Source organism: Buteo buteo, chromosome 2 (assembly GCF_964188355.1).
Source record: "Buteo buteo chromosome 2, bButBut1.hap1.1, whole genome shotgun sequence".
Classification (NCBI taxonomy): Eukaryota; Metazoa; Chordata; class Aves; order Accipitriformes; family Accipitridae; genus Buteo; species Buteo buteo.
In genome coordinates, this window is record NC_134172.1 from 22,194,063 (window position 1) to 22,212,809 (window position 18,747).

Consider the following 18,747-nt stretch of genomic DNA (forward strand, 5'->3'; position numbering starts at 1 on the left):
TGTAACAAGAGAAAATATTACATATTGTCAGAAAGTGCTTTTAAATTGGGGGGGGGGGATGAAAGTATGTGAATTAATAATTCTATAAATATATAAAAATTAAATAAGTTTTTGTTGTTTATTGTTACCTTATTTCTCTAGTGGCCCGCAAGTCTTTATTCTGATGAAATCTACACCCGTTCAACTCAAGAATCACAAGAATTGCACATATAGAAGCACAATATCCATCAGAGCCTGTGATAGATACACTGTAACATGCTAAATAAACTGCTCTTTACAAGGCTGAAGTATCCCCTTCCTTTCATTTTCCCTTGTCTTTAAGAGTACTATAAGTATCTTCTTAGAGACAGCTGTGGAGCCTACAAGGCTTAATGCTATGTATTTCACTTCACTGTGAATAAAGTCCTCAAGCAAGATCAATAGGTATACACGCACATTTGTCTAAAGTAAATAATACTATTGAGAATAGATATATGGAGTGTAAAAGCATCACATAAAGCTCATACTTTTCTTCCACTTCTACATAAGTGTAACTAACTATAGTACTCTCAGGTATCATTTATACTCTCCATATCTAAAAGGCTCATTTAAAAGCATTGCCATTAATTTCGGTGTCTTCAAGCAATTCCTGCTTAAAGAATAGTAGTCAGCACAGCCTAACCAGAATGAGACAGGAAGTCCAACATAAATATATGGTAGTGAAAGATGTCGAACTCTTCAGACACCTATCCATATAAAATGACAAACACAGAATTGGTGTATTAAGGATTTCTTGTGGTGTATTGCAATGAGACTTCATTTGTGCCTTCAGGAAGATGTTTCATCTCAGGAGCTTTTTTTATCCTTTTGGTTGGAATAATGCAGACAGCTTTTTATTAATATCCATCAGCTCTTTAAAAATCAGAAAGCACACATAAACTGTCCAGACTATATTCTGAACAAGGTTTTACAGGAGAAACTGAAATTTTATAAACTAATCTTAATTACTTCTTGTAGATTTATATGGCAGTATTATTCAGCTATGGGGAAAAGAATACAAATGGGTACGCAGACTTGGCTGGAGAACAGACTGGAAAATTGGTGCACATGAACATAAATCCAGTACTTTAGAGATACAGTGTAATCACAGCAAAGTAGAGATGAGTGAGGTGTAACCACCCAAGTCTTTGCTTAGCACTCTGTCCTGGTTTTGGCTGGGATAATTTTCTTCTTAGTAGCTGGTACAGTGTGTTTTGGATTTAGTGTGAGAATAATGTTGATAACACACTGATGTTTTAGGCGTTGCTGATAGCGCTTATCCTAAGTTAAGGATTTTTCAGTTTCCCATGCTGTGCCAGCAAGCAGGTGTACAAGAACCTGGGAGGGAGCATGGCCAGGACAGCTGACCCAAACTAGCCAATGCAATATTCCATACCACAGAACACCATGCTCGGTATATAAATGGGGGGGAGTTGGCCAGGAGGGGTGAATCGCTACTCAGACATCGGTCAGCAGGTGGTGAGCACTTGCATTGTGCATCACCTGGTTTTTTTCTTGTTTTTTTTTGTTGTTTTTTTTTTTTTTAATTATTATTTTATTATATTCCTTCCAATTACAATTATTATTATGATTATATTTTAGTAGTAGTAGTATTACATTTTATTTTACTTTAGTTATTAAATCGTTCTTATCTCAACCCAGGTACTTTGCTTCTTTTTTCTGATTCTCCTCCCCATCCCACTAGGGACAGGGGGAAGAGTGAGCGAGCGGCTGTGTGGTGCCTAGTTGCTGGCTGGGCTTAAACCACAACACACTCCAGGAAAATTTTATGTACCATGCTAAGTATCACACTCCCATACTATGGCAATCAGAACCAATGGTAGCCAAAATAGGGCTGGACCAGGTGTATCCACATCAGCTCTAATCACACCTGAACTGCAGCACTGACACACAGTTTATAATGAGAGGAAAGTGCACCATGCTAATGAACCACAAATCTGATGAAGCACTTTGAATCCAATTTTCCTTCTCTCACTAGCTGAGCAGAACAACAATTTTGGAAGCAGCAACAACTGTTTAAAAAAACATATTTTTTGCTCAGACAAAACACGATCACTGCACACCCATGTAAATACAGTTGTTCCTTTCTGCACGGGTTGTGCATCTGCAAATTTTGCAAATCTCTAAATCTCTGAGCTGTAGGTATGTCTTTAGAACTGCAGAAAGTGCTGGGTCCTTTAAGATGAGAAACTGTATCATTGGTTTGAGGCTACCTTAAAATAGCAGAAGGCTAAACCTACAGAACAGCTGATATGGAATACTAAAGCCTAATAAACTTAACTACAAACAAATAAACCTTTATAGTTGGAGCACAGATTAGTATGTTATTAACCAGCCTAATCCCCTTTTCTTTTTTTTTTCTCTGTTCTGTCAGCATCATTGTTCTCAGAGAATCTCTGTTCAAACTCTCTCAAGACTTACCAATAGTACTTAAAAGTATTGCAGCACACAAACCACCACACAAAGCAAATGGCATCAGAGATGAAAGATTCCATGTTTTGATCATAACACAACAGTCAGTGGCTGTTAGTTGGATTTTCTCCATTGGAGATTTTAGTCTGATGGCTTCTGACTGACACAGAGCTGAGATTAATTCATGGTCTTTCCATGGCTCACCTGAACCTGCCACATCTCATTAACATTGTCATAACTCCATAAATTCTGTGAGGTTGAAGGCAAAAGGAAACAAGAGGAATGAGTTTCCTTCTCAGATAACCAAGCCTGAAGTGAAAAAGCCATCAAAATTTCTAATCACAATGGGCGTTAGTTTTAATTAGCAATTTTCTGTATTACAGCTTAGTATAAAATCGTATGCTACTGTAGAAAGCTCCTCCATAACTCCTTTTTTACTTAGCATCAATGTCTGATCATCTATGGTCTTGTTTCTTGCCTTATCATCACCCTGGATATTTACTAGCATGCACAGTAAAGCATTTGATTACCTGTAATGCTTTATTAATACTTTAATGAAGCACTAACACAAATTAGTCCATATTTCACAACCACTTAGAGAACAAGCATATACTAAGCTGCACCTTGTTCAAAAAAGACTGCAGAGGAAACCCTGTTTTCTGAACCTTGATTATCTGAATTCTTATTCTCTAAAAAAACCCTAATTTAACAAAAAAGGATTATAGAATAAATTGTCACAGACATTTTTATTTTTTTGTAAATGACCCAGTCAAGACTTTCAACAAGTCTTTAATTATTTGTAGTAATATAAATATAATAAATGTAAAAATACAAATGCATTACTTTGATCTTCTTGGGTAGATAGAAAGGCTAAATTTCTGGTTTTAGAAAAATATTTGGCTGAATCACTTTTATAAGAGAATATGTTTTTTAAATATTTGCTGAGCTAACTGTAAGCATCTTCCTGTAACTTCTGCATCGCAAGTCACTCTAGAGAAGATACTGTCTCCGTATGAGACTATGTGTGCTTTTGAGACACATGTAGGATCATCCAAGTGAAGAAGTCATCTTCTAGTGTTTGAATGAGATATTTGCATATAGCATACAAGTGTCTCAAGGGTTACATCTAAACGTCACATGGACAAAGCTATCCCAATATTGGAAAAGGCTTTTAAAAGGTTTGCTTTTGGATATAAAGCACTCCTCGAATCAAGAAGGTGGCTGGAATGAAGAATGAAGTACTGGCATGAAGCTAGTGGGAAGACAAGTCAACTTCAAAAAAGCTCTCCTACAATGGTCAAGGAAGTAGCTGCCTGTGCCGAGAGCGTCGGGAGGATGGAGAGCTCCAGCTGCCTTTTGGGTAGCTCAAGGCAGCTACTGCAGTGATTGGAGGAGGAGTGGCCTGGGCTCCTCTCATCCTCCCATTTGCAGCTCTACAGTTTGCCTTTGACCTCCAACTTTGCACCCTACCACCTAGGCACTAGGAGGCTGCTGCAGCAATGATTTTTCCCTTTGTTGTTCATATGGGTTGTTTCATGCCCTTGCACCTCACAAATCCTGAGACAGTCCAGTCCTGATGAAAAAAACTATACAGCTGCTATGGAAAAAGAGTTACAGGGGGAAATATGCTGTACTGGAGAGGACCCTCATCTGTGAAACACCTTGTTGCTTCTTTCCCTGTCTGGCCACTGGAGACAGTTGTACCTCTATCTCCTTTGTCTTTTTACAAAGAGAAAATCTTACCTGTAGAGTTAATGTATCCAGCTATGGGTGCTCCAAATAAAGCTTTGTGCATATAAGGCTGTCTCAACATTCCTTGCCCAGCACTTTCCAGGTCATAGTTGATCAGGTCTCTGAACTCTTCCTTAACTGGACTTAACTATTTTGGAGACTACGTAGTATTTACCATATACTGAAAAATGCATTTCAACGTAGATTTCAATGCTCCTTTTATTGTCTCTTCTCTGTCAGGCTCAATGGCACAGAAAAAGGGTGATTTGTACGTGTAATATAATAGAAATATTTTGGGGGTTTACTTATATCAGCTAAGTGAAATGCAGTATGAAAAAAAGAAGTGCCTTCAAGTAGTTAAATTCAGCTTTCTCCTTTCCAATGTTTCATGAGCAGTCTCCTGTGGGTTTATAATTTTTTTCATCTATTTTGAAGCTCTTAGAATCTCAAGTTTAAAACATTTCTTGACTGCTGAAGAAACTGCTGGGCTTAAGTATATTACTTAAAGCTTTTAATTTTTCCTAAATTCTGGTAATGATTGTCTGAAAAGCAGACACAAAGGCAAGACAGCTGTGTTAAACATATGGTTATCAAGGGAGCTATTTGCACAGCAATAATTATCATGTGAGCTTAGAATTTAGTTCCACATCCTTTTTTGTTTTGATTCATTAGTTTTGATGACAGATTTGGGTATGAATTATCATATCAATTAAGTGCCTATAAAATTTTCAAATAACAGGTGTACCCAAATATCATCAATAATGTCAAAGAATTTGCTACATCACTAACCAGTTTCTCTAAAATGGAAATAAATTTATGGAGTTACTCATTTGGAGGTGTCTATTCTATACACTTGTTTAAGCCTACACAAATTGATACTTTCATTATTACAACATTTTGAAACCTAACTGCAATAGAGAATTCCCATTTGCTGAGTGTAGAAACGTGCCATAAGAGCTCTACACTCATAGACGTATAATGGTCTTTTCAGTGCAGAATGCCAATGTCACCTAGTTCTTTGCAAAACATGTGCCAGCCTTTCCCCAGCTCAAGCCAAGAACTGTCAGGCTGCCATAGCAGATTCCCATAACGCCTTCTGTTCCTCCAGCCTTGGGCTTATACACACACATACAAGCTGTTCTGTCCTCCATTACTGAAGTCATTACTTTCACTCAATTAATGCAATTACAACTTCAAAGACTCACACCTCTACCTTATAATTCATCAGCCTGCATGTGGCTAGCCCAAATACATATTCTATGGGAAGCAGACAGTTTGAGTCTCCAACTATTCGCAGGTATTTCTGCTGAAAGAACTCGTTGTAAGCTGCACTGTCACCCGCTCACGCATCAGGATGAATCTAAGCATTTCTGTACATAATCCTGCATGCTTTATTTTAATAAGCAAACACACAGGATTACAGTATTACAGCTTCTCTCATCTAAGTCCATGGGAATTTTGGGAAAATGGATGAGAAAATAAAACAAAATGTTGCAGGGTTTTAATTCAACAAAACTGCTGCTCTGCATCTCCTGCTGTAATTTGGAAGCATCATGTTCCCATTCTCTTCTACAGGTCAATAAACAAAGCGAATGGGGAAACAGTACAACCAAATTACATCTGGTGTGAAACATCACATCACAACAGCAATCCATTTCAGTGTTGCCTGAAAACTGCAATCTCTATGGATCATTTACTTTCTCTTTTCATCAGTCCTTTTCGATATACTGTTAGTTGCATTAAACCCTGAAAATATGTTGAAAAACAGTAAATACAATTTAATGTATCACTATGCCAATGCAAATCTGTAGTGGAAAGGCTATGAGAGGATTTACTAAGTACACATACAGTGCTGGTATCAGCTAATATATAACAATTAAATAGCAATCAATGAAAGGTTTGACAGCCAATTTATCATAAATAGTTGCTCTTTTTTATGGAATACACTTCCTTTGTGTATAATGTAGAGACCTTGAAACAATTAGGTAGCACTGTAATTCTTTTTTGCTATTCCTGAATGAGGATTTTGGGGGTTTGGGTTTTTTTTGGTAAAAATATATAGTGATTTTAATAAAGTACACAGTGAAACTAATATATTGAGCTGACTCTTTCATAGTGATAGATAGTGATACTCAGGCTGAGTAAATGCAATATAATCTCATTTTTAAACTGTAGCAATATAGCAAAAACTCTGTTGGAGTGGTTTTAATTTAGAGTCCATTTTTGTACTCTGTGGACTACTGTCACAGAAAGTAAACATGCCTGTCACTAGAACTAGGCAAGTATTTTTCTGTTCAGAAGAATGGTGCTGTACAGAAATTTCCTTATTAGATGAATTGAAGTTGTATGACACTGAAAGTTGTTTGTACTTAATACACTTACTAGTCACCTGTAGGGATTTTGTCTCAATAAATCTTAACTATTACTTTTAACTGGAATATAAATTGCATTAATGCATTTTTTTAATCACATTTCTTAAAAACAAAACAAAACAAAACAAAACACGTAAACCCAAATCTCTGTGGAAAAAAAGCTAATTTTTGCTCCTTGAGACAAATCAAAGGAATGTCTTTGGGAGGAGTTAGTAATTATCATAAACAATCTACCTAGAATCCAAAATTAATTTAGAAATCTTCACTGAGAGAACAGAGATATTTTTCATCTTACTATGAAGTGATATAATTTATCAGAAAAATGGTAAAATATCAACTAAACTCAATTTAACTCTAATTACAGTCATTTTGAAGTGCATAAGTTAATTATTAAATGACAGCAGAATTCACAAGACCCATTGTTGGGGTAACAACTTGTACTGCCCACCCTTGGGCAAAACTGCTGGGATAACAATAGCTGGTAAGGGAGAAAAGCGAGCGTACACTGTCTGTGTGAATAAAGACCATCTGAGAAGGTATTCACGCAAAACTGATCAAGATGATGACCACCATCAACTAAATCAAACAGTATCCAGTGAATTGCAAAGACAGCTTTTAAACAAAGGAGAAGTCAGCTTGAAAAGAAGTATAAAAGTAGGATGAAAATTTGTAATAGTGGGGAGACATTATGGAGTGGAAACAGCAGGAGCCAAAACCTGTTTTTGACATGCCAGAGGTCATCTTGCTGGTGCCACAACCACTGCATACAGACAGAGCATCGTCCCCACTGGATGCTGCAAATAGCCTGCATCCAGCTGGTGGGCTGACATGGCAGTTTAGGGTGCCACAAGGAGGGTTGATTTCTCATGGCATATGTATTAACAGATTGTATAGGCAGTGGCATGTGTACACATAAAGCTGGAGCATCCATGTCTCCAAACTCTCTTTTCTGTACAGGGGAACATGGTTGTACGCCACATGTCCTCTGGGAGAGGGAGTGCACACATGTTTCTCTGGATGGAGAGGTACTGAAATTTTGGGAATTACTTATAGAAGGGTGGCTAGAAATTTGTACCTGTTTATTAACATTTTGTATTTTGATTCACCTGTTGTATAGATGTTATTCATCCTGCATTGTAAGTTAATTACATGCCATTAATAAATCGGTAAACTGCTTCAATACTGTGAACTGAGCAGATTTTCCTCCTGATAATCCATACATGGCTAAATTCACACAGTCCAAGAAAGATTCAGGTACCTGAAAAATTGTACTCACGTAGTATGATCAATTAATGGGCAGTGTTTTTCTTGCCCAGGGTAGAGATTTGCTCCTCTTCCAAGTTCCCACTTGAATAGGTTTGTGGTATGGATGGAATCATTTCCTGATATCTGTTCCAAGGCTGGTTGGTACCATCCACACTGGTTTTTATCTTCAAAGTTGCAGACTTCCATAACTTTAAAAATTAACAGTGAATACTTCATGTTTATATAAAAATTGGAAAGCATTAATTGATTTTATGATAAAGTAAACAACATGGCAATAAAAAGGATTCTATTTATAGTATCCATGAATACTTACACAGTCCTAACATACATAGTTTTTTCTCTATGGATAAAATATCAATTATATTTTTCTGTGTTCTTTTCTATTAGGCAGATTCTGAGTTTGGGTATACACCAATTCTTTTGCACCTCAGTATCTACCTTCATATGTGTTCTGACCAGCTTTCAGGCCATTCTAATAATCTGTTGTGTGATATACAATGAAATGCATGTAAAATTCATCAGCAAATCTGTCAGCTGCTGCATGGTTCTTTCTTCAGTCCTGTAGACTGATGACATTAACAACTCATTGTAATTTGTGTACAAAGTCCATGACCAAAACTCTAAAAAACCAAATCAATATTTCAAGCAGTCCCCACAATACCTAAAAGCCACATAATAATGCAGGTATTTGGTATTGGCATCAAATACTGCATTGTTATCTTACCACATAAATATGCAGCTGCCTGTGCCTCAGTTTTCGATTCCTAAGCAACTGGACAAAAAAATAGTGAGCTCACTACCATCCCCCCCTTCACAATGCACCCCCCTGTAAGAACATTTAGGGGAAAGAAACCTATTAATTTTCCATTTCTGTTATGAATATTTATTCTCCAGTACATCTTCCTGAATATTTTGCAGACACTTTGTCTAGGTGATTCAAGGTGAGTCTTGTCACTCTCCAGAACTTTGAAATAGATTATTATACTCAAGTCTAAGTGACTGCTGTGAGAACTGTGCAGGGAAACAAGAATTTGTATTAACCCACAAAGCTCAAATGCTAGCATAGCAAAGGTAACTTCTACATCAAGAAACCACAGTGAGTTAGGAGAATGTGCCTGATGCTTCCTTCCTTGGAGGCTAAAAACGGTAGACTAAGGAGGGAGTGTGTTTTGATTTATAGCTTGTATATCACCAGTAAGGAAGCAAACCACAGCCAGTATGATCTCATGAATTACCAATATAAAGATTTGTGACATTTCCTGAGAATGATGAGTGGCATAGTATCGCATGTTTATTCCCCCCTTTTTAATGTGTTTTATAAACATTATGTTTCAAATGCCTCTGAGAAAGATAACACCTTCATGAGAACATATTTCTGCCCTCAGTCAGGACATACTTAACTCCTATTCCAGCACTGTCATTTGAATGATAAATTGCCATTATTGCTGTAGTGATGGGAGACTTCAGACAGAGCAAATACGTAAAGCTGTATTCTCCACAGTATTTATCTCTCTCAGAAAGAAAGGATGTCTTGTAAGGCAATGTAAATTTCTGAGGGAAAAAAACCCCCAACAAACCTTTCTATCCAAAGTGCTCTGCATTTATTTTTCAGTGCAGAATTTCAACAACTGGTGTTTTTTCACACTATAGGAAATTACCCAGTGATATTTATATATCAGATTCATTCCTTCCAGAGCTATTCCCACATAAGAAATAGACAGAGGGAGTATAATGTTACTTTTCCTCATTGAGCCCTCAGCCCTGAGAGAAGTGATTGAGTTCCCTACACAATGTGTAATGAATGTAGGGTTTTGATCTTCAGTGAGAATAGTTTATTTTGCAAAGGCTGATGAGGTCACTGTCTCTAGATGTCTGTCCCCTCCATTAACCAGCTTCGGTACAGCAGTATTTTCAAGTACTGTCCTTTAAGGCAAAGCAAAGTCATTGACAGTTTCTTCTAAAATGCTATAGTGTAAGCTGCTGCAACTCAAAAGCAATCAACAATTCTCTTGGACCTCTACAGACAACATGTGGTGACCCTAGTCCACTGTTCCAGTTCTAGCGTTCCCATCTGACCATCAGGCTTTAGGAATTTACAGACTGGAAGTCACTTCTGCATGGAGTAGGCTGAATTTCACAGTCATTGCTGCTGATGAAAATACTTTGTATAAAAAAAAAAACCAAAAAAAACCAAACCAAACCAACCAAACAAACAAACAACAAACAAACGCCATATTCTTTGAAGTAGGTAAGAACTGGACCCAAGTTACCCAGATGTGCACCCCAAGCATGAGACTGTAAAGTAATTCTTTCTTCCAGTCTGGACTAGTGAACATTTGGAGGATTTAAATAAGTCATAGGTCATTTAATTTGAGAAACTATGCTCACTCAAAAAAATTGTCATGTATAGTACCAATCATTGGGGAATTGAGGATTCCTTTCCTCCCTCCCACCCCATTTCAGTAGTAAGTTGAATTGGAATGTCAAGTCTGAATCAGCCCATTAGAAGGCAGAAAGTGCATAACAGCTCAGATTCCCACATTAAGAGCAAAATATTATTATTTTTCTGGGGAAAATCATATTAAAAATAGTATCTAGGTGCTAATACCAAATTGCAATGGTGAATAGAGAGTAGTCAAAGCAAGGTGCTTAACAGCCACAAACTAATAAGGTAGCAACGTACAAGATTTAGTATACTCACCACAGGCTGATTCATCAGACATATCAGAGCAGTCAGGTCTAAAATCACATTTCTGGATCATCTGGATGCAATGGCCAGAGGCTCTACAGACAAACTCCTTCTCTGTGCAGTTGTTCACGGGGAGCGTGGCAGGAACTGAAGTTCCTGAAGTAGTTGTAGGGATTGTTGGCAAGTTTCCTTTGAAAAACAAACCAACAAAATGTTGAGCAGTAGGACTAAGGCATTCTAGTTTTGTAATGATTTCTCCCCTTGCCACTCCCACCCTTTGTCAAGGGTATAGCTTTGCTGGAAACATGGCTGGGTGGCCAAGCTGAATGACTTAAACGTTGCCCAGCAGGAACTGAATTGAACATTTCCTCAGTGGAAGGCACCAGGTTGGTCATGCTAACCACCATTCATACAATCCTCGACACTTGCAGGAATTTATTTACACCTCCTACCTGTCTTTCAGGTCACAGTCAATGAGTCATTTCAAAAAACTAATGTCATGGAGACTGACAGAACAATCACAAAAACTTAGTTTCCCTGTGAGCCAAGGCTAACAGTTTATTCTGATGATAATGACTTTTTTTTTTTAACACATCAATTACTGCAAATGACTATGGAAATTACTACCTAATCTTTTTCTCTTGTAATTTTATCACTGAAAAAAATATTTTTTTCTCATTAGAAAAATTATTCTGAGGTCATCATCTTGTTTCACCACTTCCTATATGTTTCATTCAAACTCATTACTACTTCTTTCAAATCAATTGTCTTTGCCTTTCCTCCCATTCTTTACTATGCACCTTTCTTCATGCTTTACTCTCATTTCTTGAAAACCCTTGCTATTATTGTCCATAAAAGGAATTTTCATTATATAACGCCTTTTTTAAATTTAATCGTTAATGAAACTATTAGCTGTAGTGCACAATACACCTGAGGAATACACCTGAGTTAATTAAAAAGTACATGTGAAGACTTTTTATATAAAATGTGTCTGAGACAGCAAGGAATTTTTTTTTTCCCCCTGAGGCCTGGAGCACTAAGACTGATAATAAATTCCCCACGAGCAGGAGCCGTTTCTATTTTGTAAGGTAGAAAGCACATCTATGACATCAAATGGATTATACTCCAATCAAATGAATGATACTCCCATAATATCCTAAGACTCAAACGAAAGATTTAGGGGAAGGAATCTACTGAAGGAATAATTGCATGATAGAATAAATGTATCTACATGTCATAATAATAGCAAGGACCTTATTGGTCAGAAATTTTTAAATATAAATTCCACATTCAAGTCTCTGCTCCCAATCCACTGGAACAGGAGAAGAAATTTTGAAGTACCATAACCTTCACGACACCTGAAAAGAAAGGAGAATCTGGTCCTTTCTCTGTTTCGAAATAATTCATTTTCTATAATTTATGAAATACCATTTTGTCCAGACAAGCATTATGGAATAGTCTTTGGTTAGGGCATTCAAATGAGGCATCAAAGCAATATGCCCAAGTTTTGAGATCTTTAATATTACTGATGAAGGACTTTACCACCAAGCTCTCAAGTCCATCTCTCCCTGGTCAGTATTTGGTTATTTGAAGTGGAACAAGAGCAACTGGTAAGCTAGTGCTTAATTCTAGGGTGCAGGGACACGGGAGCCCTGCTTTTTTCCCTGATCAAACTTGCGTTAAATATGGTGGTATGTCATAGCTATTGACTATTTTGCAGACTGTTTCCACAGTCTCTTTGACTCTTTTTTGGTTGTTGGGATTTTTTTATGGTGTGGAGGGAGTAAAATAGAGGCAGGACTCTGGAATATCTCAAAAAATTGCTCTCAACACTAAAAATGTTTTTAAAATGTACAGAACACAAAAACTGTTTCCTATTCAGCTCTGTCTACTATTATACTTCAGTATTTTAGTTTTCTCTTTCCACACAAAATGAGCTGCTTTTTTCTTATTTATGAACTTTGAAACTCTGACCCTCTGTACTTTCCAACTTTCTTCTTGTTTATTTTTAAAACTTTTTTTTCATATTTCATTTGAAAACACGTAGGGATTTTCTGATTAGTTCTTTTAAGGTTTTCTTCCTCGAATATAAGGCATTGTACATTAACTGAGTATGTACAAAAAAACTTTATATTTAAAATGTTATAACAAATGTTATAAAGTTGGTAAAATGTGAGATAATTATCTGCAGAAGAAACATACCATATACACTTGATATTCCTAGTAGACCTAATTATATCTACAAGAAATTTTTGGAGTAGCAGAATAAAATGCATCTGCACTAGGGTGTTTTAGAATTAGTGCTAGGATACTAATATTCAGGCAGTGTTCTGAATTGTTTGCTGTTCTATAGCCCTATTACGACTGTACATCAACTGTCACGCCATATGCACCACTGTAACACCTGCTGCAGCTAACACTAGTCCTCTTAAAATCCCTTCTGTGATGAAGTGACAGTTCTGGAATCTGGTGTCTTGAAGCACATGTATTTTGGTATATAATATTTTACAATTCTGTAGACATTGTACAACCCTAGGAGCAATGACTTCTGAGGACAGGCTGCTCTATCATCTGAACTGTTTGTGTGCTGTAATGTGGGAGCAACTGGCACAGTAAATACATTAAGAATTATTGGGGGGAGGCAGAAGGCTGTATCAAACTGAATTTGCTGAATGAAAGGTCAGTTTATTTACACATAATTAAGTTTCTTTTCCCTTCTAGGAATCAAGACCTCAAAGAGTTTGGAAGCTGCACACTTCTTACTGAGGGTCTCTTTTGGACTTTTTGGGCACAGCGGAAACTTCTGTGCTGATACCTGGATATTAAGGTTGGAGAAGCAGGGAAACAAATCTGGATTTCCTTGACAGGCATGAGTCGCAGTTTGATCTGGTTTTTGCTTTTCCAGTAGGAATATTTACAAATGACAGCAAAGAATCAGCTCACAGCTAGGAGGCATACACTTGTTCTTACCATCGTAAAGAGTACAGTCTAGAAAAGACATGTCATCAAGTCCAATGTCTCCAGTGAAACCGTCTCCTACAGTACCTTTCACCAAGATCTAGGGAAACAAGAATTACAAAAGCATTTTTCAGTGCACAGTAGACTTCCACTTCTCATTAAATATTTCATATCAATCGAAAGAGGAGTCATTTACCATGTTTCACACTTAAAATGAGATTAAATTTGTTCTAGGGGATATATTCTATTTAGTGACACTTTACGAAAGAGACTAATTATTATCAGCTTTCACTGGTGGTCACATTAATCACAGTGAACCATAACAGAATGGTTGGCTTCACAATTGTGTAAATCCACTGAAACATGATTGTGATATAAAATGATGGCAAGACATTATCATAAGTGGCATATTATTATTAGCTCCTTTGGTACTTACTGTAATAACATTAATCATGATTAATTATAATAACATTCATGTGAATAAATTATATACCCTTATACAAATCCCACTGTGATGAAAACAATTAAGCAGGTTAAAGATGTGCTATGAAACGTTTTAAAGAAAAATATTCTATTATTTCATTAGGGTTGCCAATGCCGTATATGCTTACTTTCTCATTATTGTCTACAGCCAAGGAATGGGAGAAGTTAGTATTTGTGAAATACTTTCTAGATGACTGAATAAGCCTCTTTTCTTCTGACTGTTGCTGAATGGTAAAAATCCAAAGCAGGTGATTAGGGAAAGATTCAGTAAGAATTTTCTTAATTTAATTAATTTATAAATGTTTATTCATTAAAAAAAAAACCCCAAACATCTCCTCAAAGCATACATTTTTAAAAAAAAAGATAAATAAATGGTTTTGGTGATCCAATGTTAAAGTTATTTCTTTGCCTCTTTTTTTTTTTTTAAATACTTATGGCACATCTTACACATCTTGCATATCATCTTCCACCATTTCCCTAGAGGAGGTTGCACTCCTGCACCTTAAGAAGGAATACTTTTATTAAAAACATGAAAATATACAAAGATAGAAGTGGCAGGACACAGTTCTGCAGGGGTATTTCAATTCAGAATACTTCTTTATTGTTATGATGATTATTATGATTGTATGACTTGAAATCTCCCCACCTAAATGATTAATTATTTTATTTATTTAGGTTCTTACTTGGGGATTCTGACACTTTGGCATATAGCATGAACTCAGTAACACAGAAAATGTAACAGAAGTGTAGGTATGGACTTAAAGCTGAAAATAGGAACGATTTATGAGTTAGTGCTGCAGTACAAAACCTAGTCTCTCTGCAGCTGTGGTTAAACGTTGACCGCTTAAATGAATTTGCCAGCTGAATTTCTGCAAACTTCATAAGCTATTATTTAACAACCTCCAGGGAACTCATCTACCATGAAGCTCATTTCACATCTCATTTATTATTTGAATGAGGATAAATAGTTCCCAATTTCTCCAGTTTTCAGAGCTCTAGAGATACAGTCTCAATGAAATCTATAAATGTAGCAAAAGGTATACTACATAAAAAAAGGGGAAAAGAAACTCCATGAAAAGCAAAATGTATCAGAATGACACTCTGTATGTAGAAAAGGATTGATCCCTTAAGATTTTGAACAAAATAGGTTTTTGAAGGGTGAAGGAACATTATGACAAGTGTTAATAAAGGAATTACAATGGGTAATAGTGTTCCGTACAAATGTTCCATTTTTACAATAATGCTTATTTCTGTCACTAGCCAATTCCCACTGAAGGTTAGCAAAATAAAGTCTTAATTTCTATACAAGCGTAGTTTAAACTAGAATGGAATTAATTCCAAAAACTGTGAGGTATTCAAAATTCTAAAGATTTCTGAAAGTCTAGGTAATAGTGATTTTAGTTCAAATGTATTTACCTAGTAATATAGCCAAACAGTATCTCAGGTTTGTCACAGGAAGTGTCAGCTATGTTACTGTTATTAGAGCACTATTATTACTTAGAGCATGCTAATTCTGACTAGGTTTGCTGTGATTATTTCTGGCAAGAAACCATGTGATTTGGTTTGAAGAGGGAAGAACAAAAACACAAGTGGATAATAGTACAAATAACCAACAGAACACCGTCATCAAAAGCTTTTGTCATAGCTTACTGAAAGCAAATACAGGATTCAAAGTCATATACATTTCACTGCATATCTCTGAAGTAAACTACTCCTATATTTTAATGCTCTGCACAAAAAAAGGAAAATGTCTCATAACTTTCATTAAGAAAAGTAACCAATTTCTTATGAGATGATGGAACTTTTTTAATTACAGATAAAGGACAAGCCATAGAACCATGAACTGCGTGAAATCCGTATCAAAATTTCTTGCTTCAAAACTCCTTTTTTTCAAGATATCTTCACCCAACTATCATGTCACAATAAGTCTTCACTGTAAGACAATTTTTTCAAGAACACATGAACATATTCCTATAATAACTCAAGAATTACATAAAAAAGGGAAACTATTTACCAAGCAAACACAATTTTTTTTTTCAGAAAAATTGAGATTTAAAACACATCTGAGAAATTTAGATTTAATTTTGACTTCTTGAGTTATTAATTCATGTCAGATAAGATTTCTTGGTTTCTTTGATAAGTGAGTCCAAACATGGTAATTTATTCCTCCCTGGTTCTGTTTCTCTGCTTCCTCAGCTCCCATCAAAGGAGTAGGCACTGTGAGACCTGAGACCATTTCCCAAATCTTTCGTCTAGGCATCCAATAGTTGCATCCTGATGACATGGCACTAAACTTTTCCTCTGTACCTTCCGCACCATGGTTTCTCTTTGGAAAAAAACCTGGGTGCACCGGCAGAAGGTGTGCCACCACATGTTCCAGCTTTCCCCCTCATGGGGGGAATGACTGGGCAGTCAGGGCTACTACACATAGTGTGGAGCCCTTCTGCCCCCAAAAGCAAGCACAAGTGGAGACAGCCCATCAGTTTCTGGAAAGGTTATCAACATTAGGTCACCACAACATTTTAACGATACACATAGAAAAGCTCGAGATTCCACTGCCCATCTTCAAAACCCATCAGCCCCTTCCTTTTGTGTCCATCAAAAACACATTAGAAGTTAATGTCTTGACTTCAAAAGTTGAAATAAAGTCCATTCACACAGGTGTCCAGATGAATTCTTACCAATGATCTTAAGGTTATACACATCAAATGTGAAAAATCTTGTGTCAAATATTTGATGCTTTACAGTGCTTGGTTTTACAAGATACTGAAAAACACTAGTTCTAGTTCAGTAAAGCACTTTATCACACTTCACTATGAGCTTGTGAACCCTCATGCTGATTTATTATGTTTTTCCAAGCATTTCTCTAAAGTGCAGGGAAGAAGCACATTTCTATCTTCTTTCAGACTCTTCATTGATGTCAGTGGGACTGCTGACAAGCATAATATTAATAACTGTTTACATATTCTGGGAGTCAGTACTTTGCTGTATTAAGGCCACAAAACTTCACTCAAGAGACAAGATCCTGTTTTCACTCTAATATTAACATTGGAAGAATTATTGCAAAAGTAGTATAAAAATTTCTGAGATTCTGGCTGTATTAAACAACAAGGTTAGCCTGCCCACTTGGGAAACACGTATCTAGTAATTATAATCATAAAGCTCTATTTAATCCAATTTAAGATCATGATTAGTTTTAACTTCATCTACAAAGACAAACAGAAGTCTCCTTTATTTCAAAAGATTATGGCAGAATTAGATTATTTTCAAAAGTAACCCAGATGGTAAATATGAAGTCTTAAAAAAAACCCCAAACAAACCAAATCCCACAAAAAAAAAACACAGAAAAATGGACAACACCCCCCCCTTTAAATCTGAAGATATTTTTCAGTCTCTAAATTAATTTAATTTCTGTTCAGTTGGCTACAGAGGCCCCAAAATGCATTTATAGGTTTTAGCAATTCTACTTTTTGTAATATTAAAAATGTAAATGTTTTCTTTCCCTAAAGAGGATGGATGATGATTTTTTTAATTACTTAAATATCACTAAGTATTGAAAATACTTGACAGGTAAGAATATACTCACAGACAATACTAAGACATCCATGGTTAACTGGGCAAGGCCAAATCTAGTCCAAAAAACCTCCAAAAGATACTGTCAATTTTCTCCCACATCTAAGGTACAAGTCCTTTTAGTGTTCATGTATGAATTTAGGGTTTTTTTTAGAGCATCAGTCATTTCTGATAGCCTTGTGGTTAATGATGCAGACAGTTTAAGGACTCAAAGGCTCAACCTAACTGATAGGCTGTTTTGAGGAGGATACACACAGGTGAAAGTGGGTGAGTTGTAGTATGAGAATAGCAAAGCGATGGCAAGGCTGATGATGTTCTGTCATGATCAGCCTTTACTGACTCTAATCATATTGTGGTACCCTGAACTACTTTCAGATGGAATCTCATCACCACTCCTTTACCATCAGTGTGTTTTTGCTGCTGGGGTGGTCTTCCATGACAGGTGTAGGCAGGTTCAGCAGCTTACACACACATTCACTTATACACTACATAGATTCTTTCTTTCTCCGAACCACCGTTTCCACAGATTTTATAAATAAATAAATAAATAAAACTACAGGATTCTGGCTGAGTTATTATGTCAAATTCCTAGGACTTATGTTCCTAAAAGATGTGTCCCACATTGACCAGGGTGCCTTGTTATGACCTGAGTACATTTGTCCCTCCCTCTGGTATGCTGGAGCATGTCAAGATGTCAAGGGCTGCATAAAGACATCTCCACATCACTATCCAGAGAAGCCTGAATAGGGCCTTCATGGACAGACTTGTACCTGATCTATGCAATGCTTACTGCTAAGGCAATTCTTCCATGCTGAGCTAAGGAGTATCCTGAGAGAAGACATGCATCCCTTTCTTTTCAATGTTTATGAAAACATTTGTGCCAGCAACCAAGTCAATTACCTGTTTAGCAGCAAATGCCAGTGAGCAAGAGGATAACTATTACATCTTTTGCCTAAAGATGTGGACCTTTCCTTATCCAAAGGATTTTGCCTGACTGAGATAGTAAATTATACAGATTTGCTGCTCCTGCATCCACACATATGGCCTTAATCTCCCAAATATAGAAAACGATAACATAGGGATATCATCGGAACATACGATTTGCCATGAATCCTGTCGTCATTAAAGATAACAAGATTTTTGCTATATACTTCAGTGGCAGTAGAATTTCTACATTGTTTCTTAATTCTACTATAAGCATATTCAATAAACATAGAAGGATTA

General features: G+C 36.5%; 1 protein-coding gene across 1 annotated transcript in view; it reads right to left on the minus strand.

Moving 5' to 3' along the window:
- MALRD1 (MAM and LDL receptor class A domain containing 1) overlaps window positions 1-18,747 on the minus strand; it is a 290,404-nt gene that overhangs the window by 193,541 nt on the left and 78,116 nt on the right. The window contains exons 18-20 of the mRNA XM_075022465.1: window positions 13,480-13,567; window positions 10,522-10,698; window positions 7,831-8,008 (exon numbers count right to left, since the gene is read on the minus strand). Of these exons, the coding sequence (XP_074878566.1) occupies window positions 7,831-8,008; window positions 10,522-10,698; window positions 13,480-13,567 (443 nt within the window). The remainder of the gene's footprint in view (window positions 1-7,830; window positions 8,009-10,521; window positions 10,699-13,479; window positions 13,568-18,747) is intronic.